Genomic DNA, 16,410 nt, shown 5'->3' with positions numbered 1-16,410 from the left:
ACTAGCATGTGTAGCTCCTTCCTACACGAGTGTTGGGTCGATACAAGTGAGGAGGGGAGGGCACCTGTCTTTTTCAGCTGTTTCCTCTCTATTACAATCAGTCTGAATAAGGTTCCTAACCCAAAATAGACAATAGACAATAGGTGCAGGAGGAGGCCATTCGGCCCTTCGAGCCAGCACCGCCATTCAATGTGATCATGGCTGATCATCCCCAATCAGAACCCCATTCCTGCCTTCTCCCCAAATCCCCTGACTCCACTATTTTTAAGAGCCCTATCTAGCTCTCTCTTGAAAGCATCCAGAGAATGTTGGCTGACTATTCCCTGCCTGACAAGTGGAGTTTATCTTATTTTAGTTTAGAGATACAGTGTAGTAACTGTCCCTTTGACCAGCATTCACCCATACACTAGTTCAATCCTACACCCTAGGGGCAATTTTTACAGAAGCCAATTAGCTGTAAGTAACTGAAGTGCCAGCCCACCAGCTATGACTTACTACCAGCCCACCAGCCATGACTCACTGAACTGCAAGTCCAAGAATACATTCAGTCCACAATGTCAATACTAGCCCTCTGGAAACCAGTCCCATTGGTCCACACCACCCTTGCTAGCGCTCCAGAAAGCTTCCCCTCTCCCCTCACCCTCATATCACCTCCTCATTTATTTCCTACATACATCTCCTCCAGGCAGATTTTTCAGTTGTGATTAACTAGCTTTCAACTTGCTTTTTTAACTGAAACTACCATCTCTGGCAATCTTTGGTCTCCACCCTATAATAAACAGTCCCCCTGTTCTCTCCACGCCTCCCCTTCTCTGCAGGTTAGATTTTAAACTTTGTAATTCTGATAAAAGATCATTGACTTGAAATATTGTTCTCTCTGCAAACACCTGACCCTTTAAGTATCTTCAGCGCCTATTTTTTTAAATATCGCAAATAATGTTTTATTTTCAGGCATAATTCCTGTATCACTCGAGCTTGAGGCTTTTTGCAAAGTTTTTTGTGTCATTTCAATGCCTTGTTTTATTTTTGCACAACCTGTATTCTTACCTCCCACTGGATCTAAACTTTCAATGAATATTGGCTCATGAATCACACAACGTCTAGAGTGGAGAAAATGATTCAAAGGAAATATATTCACTGACATATGGATCTTAATGCAGATGAATACAAGGTCACATATTCCTTTTCTCCACAGATATTGCCTGATGTGCTTGAGTTACTTCAGCAGTTTGTATCTATGAATATGTTAATGCGCTTGTAAGATTTTAAATGGCATTTAGTTAGTTAGTGTTAAGTATATTTTGTTGCTGCAAATCGACAATCGGAAGAAGGAAGAGAATGCTGTACTGTGTAATCGAGATAGTCGAGTGAAAGTTGCTGAATGGTGTAAAGCTGATTGATTCATCATAATCAACATCATATTTTGCAACATATGAGGAATTTGATTTGCCGTACAGTCTTACTAATAAATAGCAACAGAACATACAAAATACATTTTAACATGAATGTCCACCATATTGTACGCTTGCCACCATCGGTCCGGGCGTTGACGATAATGATCAGGAAGTCATGTTGTAACTTGATAAAACTTTGGTCAGGCCACATTTGGAGTTGTGTGTGTAGTTCTGGTTGCCCCATCACCAGAAGGATGCCAGAAAAATCCATGTCCAATTTCTAATGTTGGTAATTGTTGGAATAATTGTTGAGTTAGTGTGACCTTAAATCACAGGTTAAAAAACAACATGTTTACATCTGATAACACTGCGGTAAGTAACTGTGTCGCAACTAGAGTTTATACACTTTACTATGTTGTATTCCATTAGCCACTTCCAATCCAATCTGTCAACCTGTCCAAGTCTTTCAGCAGACACCCTGTTTCATTAACACTACCTGCCACTCCACCCATTTTCATATCATCCACAAACTTGGCCATAAAGCCAACAATTCCATCATCTGAATCATTAACATATAACATATTCATAAATGTGCTGTGTTTACTCTCCCATAACTAAGTGAATGGAGATGTGCAGTTCAGTCTCAATTGAGGGATCTTGGATTCCACACTCATAGCTCCCTTTCATGAGGAAAGTGAGCCTCACTTTATAAAGCTTCAATAAAAGTTTTCAAGTGATTAAAACCACGTTTGTCAAAGTCTTTAAAAACTCCTTGAGTTCCACACCTTGGTTCAACGGCTAATGGTGCAAATGTGGACAAGATAATTAAATTGGCGAAGGCACATGAGAATAACTATTCTTTATAGTAAAGTGAACATTTGTCTAATGCAGGCGACTATTTGTGTTCACACGTTACAATCGTTCCACAGTTTAAAATGTTTACTCATACAGCAACATTTCTTAGTTTAACTGTGATCTCCTTAATCTCCACTACCCTTGAACGTGATTGGCTTTGCCTTGCACTAAACATTATTTCCTTATCATGCCTCTGTTCATTGTGAATGGCTCGATTGTAATCATGAATTGTCTTTCTGCTGCAACAAAAGCTTTTCACTGTACCTCGGTACACGTGACAATAAACTGAACATTTGATTGACTGTGGCATTAAGAACCCTTAATAAATAATCTTCCCCAAAATCCAAGCAGTGAACCCCACCCCATGCTTACCTTTCCACAGACAGAGACCAATTGCTTAAACAGTCAAGAATGACATCTTACTTTAACAAAAACAATCAAACGCATTGTGAATCATGTCAATTTTAATAAAGCATTATCAAGTGAATGTTGCAGAAGTGAAATATTTTGTATAGTGTACCTTAATCATACAATATTTACAGTTTAGTGTACAACCCATTACTGCAAAGACAGTGGAATTCTCTGAATCACTGGACATTTTATGTACAACCCTCGCTTGAGGGAAAGTAATAAATGTCACTGCATCTCGGCAGTGACTGAGCAAAATCAGAAAGAAGTCAGAACTGAAACACTATTATTGCACATTTTACATTAAGTCCAGGAAGACCAGATTTGAAGCTGTAAGGCCACTGGCTCTTAATACAAGGTTAATAAAAAATAGATAATTGGGTCAATTTAAAATGAGGTCCCATTTGTTTAACGTTGTCAGGAATTTTTCCCCGTCTGTTTTATGTTTGTATTTGCAGAAACAACAATCGCAAATTACTTAACCCAAGACGAGTACATTCGAGTCATTGACCTTCTGATATGTCCCCTTAAAAATGTTACTTTATTTTCACTCAAAGCCCCATCCTCACCCTCACAATGTCAATGGGGGAGGGGGGCTGTTTGAGTGCTCGACTTCCCAAGACTCTCCCACTCACCCCAACCAACTCAGAGACTTTGTCCAACCAATTATCCAGCACTGCCTGTCACCCGTTGACCATTTCTTCATTGCTCCTTTCCCATGAAGCCCATTCTCTAATGTTCTCAGCTCCACTTCTGCCAGTGGAGATACATTAAGACTCCCCTTAATGCCTCTCATTAGAGAACCACAACCCAGCTGATATTCTCTTTATAAGTTCATATTTACACAAGTAGAATCAGGCGATTCGGCCCATCAAGTCTACTCAACCATTTAATCATGGCTGATCTGTTTTCCTCTCTCAACTCCATTCTCGTGCCTTCTCCCCATAACCCATGACATCCATACCAATCAAATATGTGTCCATCTCTGCCTTAAAAATGTCCATAGCCATCTGTGGCAATGAATTCCACAGATTCATCACCCTCTGACTAAAGAAATTTCTCCGGACCTTCTTTCTAAACCTATGTCCTTTTATTCTGAGGTTCTGGCCTCTGGTCCTAGACTCCCCCATTAGTGGAAACATCCGCTCTATCCAGACCAGGATAGAATAACATGGCTGGAATATACTCCACATTGGCACAGTTGCTCAGTGCAACACCACTTTTAACACAAGCAGTACATTATTCCTTGGCTATAACTTTGCTTGCATGTATTAAACTTAAAGGAAATTAAAATAATTCAGATACGTCATCAGTGACATATTTGTACATGAGGAATATAAGTAATGCAACATAAGTAAGAAAAAGTTTTATGAGCAAATACTGGTCAATTTTACTTGCCCACACAGTAGAATCTTGATAAATGTGTGATTAGTCCCCAAACATTTTAATCCATGTCAGCACCTTAGTGGGACAAGAACCAGTTCATTTATATCACAGTTATTAATTGAAGCCTATTTGGTTTATTGAGCCAATTCACTTGGACATAAATAAACATGGGAAAAGCATTTAATATGTAGGAAGAAACTGCAGATGCTGGTTTATGCTGAAGATAGACACAATATGCTGGAGTAATTCAGTGGGACAGGCAGCATCTCTGGAGAGAAAGGATGGGTGGCGTTTTGGGTTGAGAAGGGACACGACCCTAAAAATGTCACCCATAACATTTAATCTGTTGTTGATTTGCTTTCACCATATTTGTTCCTGAAGAAAATTAAGGCTTAATCTCTAAAAAAAAAGGTATAATTCATAAGGGTTTGATAATAATGATTTTTCACAATTTACCTTGATTCTAATAACAACATTGATATATTTAGTGATTTTTGTAGCTATGCTCCCTAAGATTCATCACATAGAACAAGTGCTAATTTTATACAATAAAATGTGACACCCTGATTAATTTTGGTATTTGTTGAGATTAATTTATGAATGAATAGTCCCATTCTGTAAATGTATTCATCCCCTCTAGTAATTTATCAAAATCTGTTCAGTAACAGTTACCTCCAGTAACCACACCATCCTTCACTAATGCACTGCCATTGGTGTCATCCACACATTTAAAAATTAATTTTTAATTCCAATATCTAATCTAGATACTCTGACCTTGTATATTAATTTATTATTTCTGCAAATCCTTTGAGAAATCTTCATATGTTCGATTTACTACAATAGCTCAAAGTATTCCATCTGTCAGCAGTCTAAAAAATACATTAAGATTGATTAAACAAGATTACCTTCCTGAAATCCATGCCTACTCTTCATATTAGAATATTTATTGCTAAATATTTGTTTTTATTCTTTCAGTGGGATTACATGATATTTCTTCCATTGGTTTATAGTTCCATGGGCAACCCCTCTGTCCCATCTTAGATATATGTTTGGTATTACCTATTTGCAACACTTCTGCATACATCTTTTCTGAATTAAATATTGCATCTATTATGATTTCTTTGCAAAGTCTTCGTTAGATTATTTTAAAGAGGCACAGACAAACTTTCTGGATCTAAGCATTTTTCTATTTGACTTTTTTCATTTAATATTATTATTTTTTTCTAGATTGAATGCCGTCTAATCTCGCTTTCCAATGACATAACACCCAGTCTGTTCCCTGAGCTAATACTGAAGCCAAGTACACAGAACACAGAACAGCACACCTCCGGAATAGGCCCTTTGGTGCACAATATCCGTGTCAAACACAATACCAAGTGCAACTCATCTCTTCTGTTTCCACATGATCCATATCCTTCAATTCCTTGCATATTATGTTCCCATCTAAAAGCCTCTTAAATGCCTGTACAATATGTGACTCCACCGCCAACCCAGGCAGCGTGTTCCACTCTGTGTAAAACAACTTGCCCCACACATCTCATTTAAACTTTGACACCTCTTACATATAGTGATAGAAATAATAAATAATGTACCTGTAATGTTTATCCTTCCAATCATTTTCAATTTATTCGAATCTAAACTCATTTTATGTGCTGCAGAATATCTTATGTTCCTTGATAATTTAATGTAATAAATCTGCAAGGTCAGCTTATTTCTTTTGCTGACTTCACTCTGAATGTATTTGTATTCATCTAGTCATGCTCTCTCTTGCTCTGCTACCCAGTGACTCTCCCTTCCCTTATCTTCAGTTACTTTCCTTAATGCCTTTATTCATTCAGTGTTTAATTCATCTTGTGCTTGGTATGTTACCTATTATCTCACAATATGTTTTTGTCAATATTGTTGTTGCTCTCATCATTTAATCAACTTCTACTCAAAACGCTTCAAAATTGTCCAATCAATGGTTGGGTCTTCAATAGACCAACACCCTTTGAATTATTATCTAATGGTAACTATTATCTAGACTATTATAATTATTATCTAAAATAGCTGAGCAGACTTGATGGGCCAAATGGCCTAATGCTGCTCCTACATGTATTTTGTATGATGCCGTTCACTCAATGTTAAAAAAAACCTCCCATTTTTGGTGGTATTGAGTTCACAAGGAGCCCTGTACATCTTGTAGGAAGTGGTTTCATTTTCCCCTGTGTGTTACTTCTGGCCAATTAATTGTGGGAGAGTTCAAGTTCTCATTCTTATGATTTCCTGTTATAATACATGTCCCCAATTTATTCATATATTTCTTCCTCAACCTATTGTGAATATGTTTTGCAGACTATTTATTTCCATGTGTATGCTTTTAGTGCAAAAAAGTGGTGCTGAGATAAAAAGATCTTGGGAAGCAATTCAGGAAGGAAGGTGGTGCATTGGTGATTATTGCAAGGGTGTTGGAGAGCAAAAGTGGGAACATGATTGCAACAACTCCAGAGGACTGTGGTGAGATGACACTGGAGTACCGCGTGGAGCTTTGATATCCATAGCAAAGTCAATTTCTTCTTTTTGTTTCGCAAGAGGACAGCTATATGTTTTACTCAAGATCCAATTATCAACCACTGTATCAAACACAGTATCAAACCATCGGTCAGAAGAAGGGTCTCAACCTGAAATGTCACCCATTCCTTCTCTCCATAGATGCTGCCTGACCCACTGAGTTTCTCCAGTTTGTGTCTACCTTCGACAGTATCAACAGGTCCAGGAATCTACCTCAGCTGAATGGATGCCAATGGAACATCATTGGGAACTAGATACCATAGTCTTTCATCCATATGTTATTTACCGTTGCTTCCTCTATTGGACTGTTTTGCACACTAATGCCCTACAAGTGTTAAAGACTAAATGAAGCACCATTTCCCCCCCTGCACCAGCTTCTATTCCCCATCGAATTCTAACCAAGCTACCTCACTCAGTTAACCTTATGACCTCTGGCTTCCTCATCTACTACAGCGAGTCGGTACAAAAAGGGGATGTGTCCACCAATCATTTTATGTTTGCATTTGGGGCAAAAGCTGGTGTGTTAAATGACACAGAAGGTTCCATATTCTGAAACAGTTTCAGGAATAACTTAGCCAACAGCCATCAAGGAAACATTTTCTCTCTCCTTTCCCAAGAAGTCTCATTATCAATAGCTATTAAAGTGAGGCCAGTGAGATCTCAAGTTAAACTGGCTGGGCCTTTCTATTCCACTTGATCTCCATTTGTAAGGACCACAAGCACTGTATGCCCTATGTAGTTGTAACACTGCCAGAACACAATATAGAGTCAGGACCATTGTTTGGACAGTATTTGCAGGCATTAGGGCCACTGAGTCTTCATTGGCCAGCACTATGACAAAGCACCACTGAAGGTTACAATTGGAAGACAAAGAAGGGAGCAAGACTTTGATGAGTGTTGATGCTTCTTCATTGAAGAGTGTTTGCTCTGGTTCTGGGGCATCCTGTCTTCAGGTTTGTAACATACAGACACCTCACATCTAAACGAGACAAAAGAAAGATAAATAACACTTCATTAACAATAAAGGATTCAAATTGAAAAAAGAGCATGTTCCACGCAAATCATTCTAAGCAGCACAGGTTGACCCGGGGCATATTTAGAATGAATGTATATATTTTACCACTCCATCAATGTAATATATAATATAATATGTAACACAATGAACTACAACTGAATTCTGAAATACGACCTACCTTGATTGCACCAGAGACAGAGCTGTCATTTAGTTTGTGCTATATATTGTTATTTTTAAATCATTGGCCCATTGGGTCTTTCAAAATGCAAACACTTGTTCACAATTGTTGGACAGATATTGGACCAAAAATGAGTTTCCCTCTGGATTTCTATGTACTTACGCTGATCAGACAATTAATGATCGCAGATAACACTAGAACAATGATCATAGTTAACAATACTCACTGAGAAATAACATGAGAAAATGTCAAGTTTTATGTAATCAATTGTGATTGCAGCATCTCAGAGATATAAAGTCAGATCAGATTCCAATCACTCCCTTTAATAATGTTTTCTAAATTCTATTGGGTATCTTTATGTTCACATTATATTTATGGTCTCTAGTTTTCAACTTCACACAAGTGTCAGGGTCATTTATCTTGAATAAGTGCAGATCTTGTAAATTATAACCAACTTGTCATCCTTAAGCTGCAAAACAAGACCCAGCACTTGCATGCTGTAGCAAAAACTGTTTATTGATTCCATTCGGTAGAGAGGTGCAGTGCATGAAGTTAAACATTATGTATCAGTTGCAAATCGAACACTGCAGATTGTGGATTAAAGGGAAAGAGCTTGTTAATTCTGGCCAAATTGGAGCTGCCAGGACATTAAAATTGAGTAAAGGCTTGTGTGCTGCCAGGCCATTTTGGTCAAGATAAATGAGTCTTTTGTAGAACTGGGACAAGCTGCTGAATGGTGTCAAGTTTATCTGTCCTAGATAAGATCTGCAGGAAAAGAATGGGATATCCTGCAGATTCTTACAATAAGGTGTAAATTGCATGGAACTGATTGGGTCACTGCAAACCAGATGTACATACTGTAAATAATGTTGCAAAGCTTTACTTTGCTAGATGTTGATTGGGTTAAATGTTGAACTTTGTCTGGGTTTCTTGAATATCTAGGCACATGTTGCATAATTCACCTCTGTTAACTTCCATCTAGAAGCTTCATCAGATACAATGTATTACTTACTGTATTATTGTGTTTGGGAACTGTCTATCATATACTGTGTTAATCGATATGTGTTATTGGACTGTATAGAGACCACCACCATGTGGTTCGGCCCCCCCCAAGGATCGGGGACTAATAAAAAGTAGCTCCCACGAGGTCTGATGTCGATCTTCTGGAAGAACGCTTGGGACTGCATGACCGTTTGGAAGTGTCTGCTTGCACGAGGCTAGAGGGGCTTGGCCAAGCAGATACAAGCATCAAACCCGCGGTGGTTAGTTATTGTATTGGGGAATTTGTGTCGTGTTTTCCAAAATAAAGTTTATTTGCGCAAATGCTTGATTCAGTATCTTATTGACTGAAACTAGACTGGGGGGGGAGCTTAGAACGAGCTATGTACGAGCTGACTCAGCTATTTGTGCCTTGTTTAAAGTTGATGTTGGTCACATTGTGCACCACTCGCTCCCTTGTGTCTGGGTCAGAAGGCTAAAGATGCAGCCACATGTAAATGCAGCTTACAATGCATTATAGAATGGGGGGGGAGAGACATTATTACACTGCTGCAAGGACCCTCACTGGAGGATGTGCAACAAACTTGCAGAAGGGGGTTACAAATCCCATTCAACATTTGAGGAAGCATGGGGACTTTTCCTGCTCAATACTACCTCAATGACCAGCTACACTATATTCGTGTGATATGAAAAGGACACATTTTCCTCTGAAACTGTGACTGCACTCTGCTAAACTGACAGGAGCAGGGAGAAGGAATTGCCGGGGTGGGACAAGTCTTTAATTGTGTTGCCTTGAAAAAGCAGCAACATAATCAAAGACTAGTCTCACCCCAGTCATTACAATCAAGCCCCACCAGAAAGTGGTTCTTCTGCATTGTTATCAAGCTTCTCAACCATCCTTCCAATGACCAGAGTACTCACCTCTGATTCACCTCTATTTCAGTGGAATTTTGTCTGTGGAACTGATGCTGATGCTACAATGCTGAGAACTATATTCTGCACTCTGTATCTTTCCCTTTGCTCTACCTATTGTACTGGAGTTTGACTTGATTCATCTATATTATCTAGACTGATTGGGTAGCATGCAAAATAAAGCGTTTCACCTTAGTATATGTAACAATAAGACACCTATTCATAAACATTGTATTTGTGCAAAAGCAAAAATAAACCCATCTCAAAATGTCTGCAGATTTTACAATATATTTTTATACAAAGATGAATTTGAAAAAATAACAGATGAAGGTTATAATATAATTATCCCACCTGGTAACACTCTGAATAACTTTTTTCTCATCCTGGTCTAGACAAACTGCAAATGTGGTATTATTAATTCCAATTATTTGCACCTTGTCAATCTTGATTTGTGATATATTTATTTGCTGAAACAAGAGAGAAAACAAAAATTCCAAATATACATTGGTCAATCATTCTATAGAAGACGTACTTATTACCCAGATGTTCTATTCACTAAATTTGCTTTCAAGATGTATTTGCTTATTTACCCAGATTGTTCTATACATTACACTGAAAATGCTTGCTTTCATAATACAATTTTGCTAGCACTTGCGCTAATCATTGTAATACACGTGGAATTCCTGTTTATGTAGTCAGTCATGTGTGGATTTGCTCTATGGTAGATATAATCATATTAATCAGTCATATTGATTTTTTTATCTTCTCCAGCATCTCATAAATCATAGTCCTTTCAGCCCAAGCCTTTCAGCCCCACTTGTCCATGCCAACTAAGACCCTCCCCCTCCATCTACACTAGTCCCACATGCCTGTATTTGGCCCATATACCTCTGTCCATGTACCTGTCTATTGTACATGGGTCTGACGATTGTATTTATGTATAGTATATCTGATCTGTTTATAGACAGCATGTAAAACTGTACCTGCGACAATAATTAAACTAACCTTAAACCTTATAAACTCAGCTTATTCCCTTTGGACTGGCAACACCATTTGTCTCTGGGCTGCATATATAAAGAGGCATGTTGTTCCCGATGTCGGCTCCTACTGTATATATCGGCGAGACCAAACGCAGACTTAGAGATCGTTTTGCTGTATATTTATGCTCAGTCCACCTTGGTAACCTCATTATGGACAAGAATATAAAGGACTAATTCTAAAGTATTGTTTAATTTAGAGATACATCACAGAAATAGCATGGATACAACAAGGTCCTTCAGCCACTGCCACTACACACCGGTCATCGCACTAGTTCTATGTTATCCCACTTTTATACCCACTCTATACACACTGGGAATAATTTACACAGGGCCAATTTACAGAGGGACGTTGGTGGTGGGGAAGATGCTGGAGTCAATCATAAAAGATGAAATAGCGGCATATTTGGATAGCAGTAACAGGATCGGTCTGAGTCAGCATGGATTTACGAAGGGAAAACTATGCTTGACTAATCTTCTGGAAATTTTTGAGGATGTAACTAGGAATATGGACAAGGGAGAGCCAGTGGATGTAATGTACCTGGACTTTCAGAAAGCATTTGATAAGGTCCCACATAGGAGATTAATGGGCAAAATTAGGGCACATGGTATTGGGGGTAGAGTACTGACATGTATAGAAAATTGGTTGGCAGACAGGAAACAAAGAGTAGGGATTAACGGGTCCATTTCAGAATAGCAGGCAGTGACTAGTGGGGTACTGCAAGGCTCGGTGCTGGGACCGCAGCAATTTACAACATACATAAATGATTTAGATGAAGGGATTCAAAGTAACATTAGCAAATTTGCAGATGACACAAAGCTGGGTGGGTGCCCACTCACTCACCCATAATGTTGAAGGTCGGGGAAAAATTAAGTAAAAACATCTTTGAATATTTTAAACATTTCCCTAATTACCCAAGACAGTGGCTAAACTTTCCCGATCAATCATGAGTCTTCAAAGCAAGTGCCTTGGGTTCTAAACCTCACAACAAGCCTGTGCTTTGAGATGCAAGCAACTTAAATAGTTTGAGGAAGGGTCTCGACCAAAAACATCGCCTCGCCATTTCCTTCCACAGTTGCTGCCTGATCCCCGAGTTCCTCCAGCACTTTTGCGTTTTGCACAAAACTGGACTTACCTGATTATAACTCTTTTTGGATTTGGAGTTCTGTCGCTTCACCACCTCAGTCATGGAAAGGTGAAGATATTCTGTATTGAATTCTGACAGAAATAAGAATATATTTTAGAAGCGATGGCTAGAAATGACTAAGATGTAAGATATAGAATCTTGCTGACAGATGTAGCTACCTTGCAGTTGTGGTATTTGTACCTTTAAACACTGATGATTTAACATGGAATGAATCACATTTCATAAGTACTATTTACAGAAGATTCACATTTAGTTTAGTTTATTGTCATGTGAACCGAGGGACAGTGAATGGATTTTATGTCGGGGGCTATCCAGTATGCGAAAAGATTATACATATTTACAATCAAGCCATCCACTGTACAGATACAGTATAAAGGGAATAACATTTAGTGAACATAGTTAGAGTATGAAATGTTGTTGCTGGAATAAAGGTTTAACAGAGTGGAGCAATTATAATGAATGATTGCAGATCCACTTTTGGGACCAATATCCAGAGAGTCGCCTGGTAAAGGCACCATCGCGGAGCTCGCAGTCTTGGGTAGATACCGAGTTGGGACAAGTCCTGACCCGGGGTCAGATCACCCGGTCGGGGAGCTGACATCCCCCTGATGCAGGAGCTTGACCGCCCGGACAGAGAGGCTCGCCGCCGGCTACAGGAGTAAGATCGTCATGTCAACGGAAGGTTAGAGGCCCCCGACCGCTGGAGGACAAAGAAGGGAAGAGATTGAACTTTCCATCACAGTGAGGAATGTGGGGGAGTCACTGTGGTGGATGTTTATGTTAAAATGTATTTTGTGTGTTCTGTTGCTTTTTATTAGTACGACTAAGGCAAATCAAATTCCTCATGTGTTGCAAAACATACTTGGCTAATAAAGTATGATTATGATCCTGCAATTGAATTTTACCTGAAATTTTCCCTGAACAGCAAAAAACTATAGAAGATCAGGTTTTTCATTTCAAGAAAGCAATAGTGTCACAATTTAGATTACCTAGCTCGTCATATTTCTTGCAAGCCTTGCTTAGATTTATAGATGTGCAGTTTTTTTCCACATTATTCCATTGGCTCCTTCTGCTGACTGTGGCCTAATGGAAGAGAAATATCTATTGTAAACTATTAGAAAATAGGATGAATAACATATTGCTGATGTGCTGTTATTTCTAAAGTATAAGTTTAAACAAAAACTTTTAGAGTTGCAATTTTAGAAGAAACATATCAATATATGGAAATAAAAATCACAGGTGTTGGAATTCTGAAATAAAAACAGAAAATGTTAGAAACTTTCATCAGGGTAGGTAACACGTTGAGAGTTAAACAGTTAATGTTTCAGGTCAGTGTCCACAGATGCCGTTTGATCTGCATTTGTGATATAGATATATATAGATATATAGATATATATTTGTGTGTGTGTGTGTGTGTGCGTGCGTGCGTGTGTGTATATATATATATATAAATGACTTGGACGTAAATGTAGGCGGGTTGGTTAGCTAGGTTTCAGGTGACACCAACATGTAGTGTTGTGTACATTGAGGGAGGTTGGCAACTTATACAACACAATATAGACCAGCTGCAGAAATGGCGGGAGGTATAAAGTGTAAAGGAGATATGCAGGGTTACACAGAGTGTGTGTGGTGGGTGCCTGGAACATGCTGGAGGAGGCAGATACGATCGTGGCAATTAAGACGTTTTTGGATAGGCACATTGATACGCAGGGAATGGAGGGATGTGGATCACATGCAGGCAGAGAAGATTAGTTTAATTTGGCATCATGTTTGGCACAGACATTGTGGACCAAAGGGCCTGTTCCTGTGCCGTTCGATGTATTATGTTCAGTGTTTTATGTTCCACATTACTTCATTCATGATATTTGTTCTGTGCTGAGTGTTCCCAATATTTTCTGTTCCAAACATCTAATTGAAACAAAGGTACTTTAGCAACATAGTGTTGCCCCCTGTGGCCGTGGCTCCAGATCTCTGGCCCGGCCTGAGACAGCAGATCCATTCCCATAACCGGTTTCTGCGGCCATGGCGTGTCAGTATCTTGACCACTCAGGCCGTGACCTCTGTTGGTCCGGCAATATGGATAATATGGCAAGGCTCTGGAACCAAGGGTGCCGAACAATCAGTGGTGGACCCGTAGTTAAAAGGAGTTACTAATCTCACTACCTCCCTCTCCTGCTGCTTTGATTCCCGATATCCCAACAACTGTAGTTGGACGTTATCCCAGTTCCTTTTCATCACCTATTTACATCCCTTTCAGGTAGCTCAGTTGTAATGAATAAGCTTTTACCGTTTATTCTCAGTCGGTACCAAGACTGTGTGTGTCTTTTAATCTCTCTTTGCTTCCGAACTTTTACAGATATTGTGATCTTGCCTTGTAGACACAAGCTGTTGCTAAGTAGCAGATGTATTGTGCAGATGCTGGAACCTTGAGCAAAAGACAAAGTGCTGGAGGAACTCAGGCAGCATCTGTGGGTGTGTGACCTGCTAAGTTGCTCCAGCACTCTGTCTGTTAGGCAAGATTCCAGCATCTTTTATTTTTCTTACACGGATTTGATTCAGTAATTGCAATTTACAGTGTCCCAGAAGGCACGAATACTATTAAATGTCACATTACATCAGGCAATCATTATAATGCAATCGTGCAATACACTCGACCCCCCGCGGCTACCAGCGATCACGGAAATCCCCGTGGACACCGCAAGGTCTCTCCAGGGACACACGAGCATGGACATAGGGGCAGGCAGTCGACTGTGGTGTGACCATCGACGGCCCGCTGCCTAGACCCGCCAATGGCCATCTTGGCCAGGCCCAGGTTCGACCACCTGCTGCCTGGACCCGCCAATGGCCATCTTGGCCAGGCCCAGGTGCAGACTGCCAAGGAATTCCAGCATCCTTGTGTCTGTCTCTCTACGAGGGAATGGACAGTCGACATTTCTGCTTGCAACCCTTCTGCCGACATTGCCATTGTCATATCCACTTTGCTCCACAAGTTAAAATGTATTTGCTAACCTCCCACTTCCAATGAACTATTATGAGTCAGATGCATTAACTTTCTTCCTCTTTCTCAACAGATTTGCATGGCCTGCTGATAATTTCCAGTATATTCTTACTAATTAGCTAATGAGTCTCTGGTCAATCTTGAAACCACAATCTTCCAACTCAGTTGAAGCTAAATCTGTCACTTGTTGTTTTAAGCTCTGAGTAAAGGGTCAATGTTCAGTGATCGTCCCTTTTAATAAAATTCTGACAGCCCTCAAAGAGCAACATAAAACATTTAAGTTCTACATTTAGTTTAATGTTTAGTTTAGTGATGCAGCGTGGAAACTTTGGCACCAAGTGCATGCTGACCATCGATCACCCATACACTCGTTCTATGTCCCACATCGAAGCCAATTAACCTACAAACATGTGCATCTTTGCAAAGCCCACACAATCACAGGGAGAACATGCAAACTCTGCACAGACAGCACTCAAGAGTCGAGATCGTACCCAGAGGCAGCAACTCGACCGCTGTGCAGTGCAGCATTCTCTGCCTTTTGATTACCATAAGTGAGTATATTTGTTAATTAGCAGTCTCAAATGATGTTATAATTAAACATGACTCTATTTAAATTTAAACCCACAGGTTCAATTGGTTGCATTGACAGTAATTAACTGTTCAGCCAGAGAGTTTAGTGAACAGGATCTGCGTTGGCAGCAAATGCTCGATACAAAATGGACTGCATGAAAACAGGAACAATTTAACTATGACCCCAGTTCCACTTTTTAGAGATAAGCAAATTTATATCACAATTAAACCTTTGACCTGTACTCCCCTTGCCTTGCCATGAACTGCACAGTAACATGATCAGCATCATGGCTGCTCACGGCTGGACAGAGTGTAGAGATGATTTACGAGGATGTTGCTGGGATTTCAGTGCATGAGCTGCGGGGAAAGGTTGGGCAGGCCAGGACTTTATTCCTTGGAGCGCAGGGGGCAGAAGGTGATCTTATAGAGGTGTGTAAGATAATTCAAGATGGGTGGAGAAGGGAGGGAGGTTTCCTCTACAATCAGTCTGAGGAAGGGTCTCATCCTCCATTTTCCAGTCTACCACCACTCTTTGATGTTGTGTGCCTTTATTCCAATTGGACATCATACCTTGCTTCCTCAGTTAGCCGGTTTCCTGTCCATTCCATCCACAGATACTGTCTTCCCACTAAGTCACTCCAGCACTTTGTTTTTTACTCTGTTTCCCAATTGTTTGGTCTAGAGTCACAGCAAGGAAGCAAGCCCTTTGGTCTACTCCTGACGCTATAGGGGCAATTTCACAGGGGACAATTAACCTGCAAACCCGCACGTCTTTGGGATGTGGGAGGAAACAGGAGCAGCCGGAGAAAACCCATGTGGTCACAGGGAGAACATGCAAACTCCACACAGACAGTACCAGAGGTCAGAGTATCATAGCATACCTTGCAGTAGGCAATCTGTAGAGCTAATGGCACTGCTTCTCTGTCACCATCAATCCCAAGCCTTTTACACCCAGGACCT

The 16,410-nt window shown here is 40.0% G+C and overlaps 1 protein-coding gene across 1 annotated transcript in view; it reads right to left on the bottom strand.

The window, feature by feature from the left end:
• Positions 1 to 3,800: 3,800 nt before the first annotated feature.
• Positions 3,801 to 16,410, bottom strand: part of pik3r5 (phosphoinositide-3-kinase, regulatory subunit 5) — a 57,987-nt gene continuing 45,377 nt past the window's right edge. Inside the window, 5 exon segments of the mRNA XM_055653624.1 lie at positions 3,801 to 7,572; positions 10,049 to 10,164; positions 11,871 to 11,953; positions 12,872 to 12,965; positions 16,332 to 16,408. Coding sequence (XP_055509599.1) covers positions 7,425 to 7,572; positions 10,049 to 10,164; positions 11,871 to 11,953; positions 12,872 to 12,965; positions 16,332 to 16,408 — 518 coding nt within the window. The 3' untranslated portion in view covers positions 3,801 to 7,424.

This window comes from Leucoraja erinacea, chromosome 23 (assembly GCF_028641065.1).
Source record: "Leucoraja erinacea ecotype New England chromosome 23, Leri_hhj_1, whole genome shotgun sequence".
Taxonomy (NCBI): Eukaryota; Metazoa; Chordata; class Chondrichthyes; order Rajiformes; family Rajidae; genus Leucoraja; species Leucoraja erinaceus.
The sequence above is the reverse complement of the archived record's forward strand: the minus strand, read 5'-3'. Positions and strand labels throughout refer to the sequence as shown.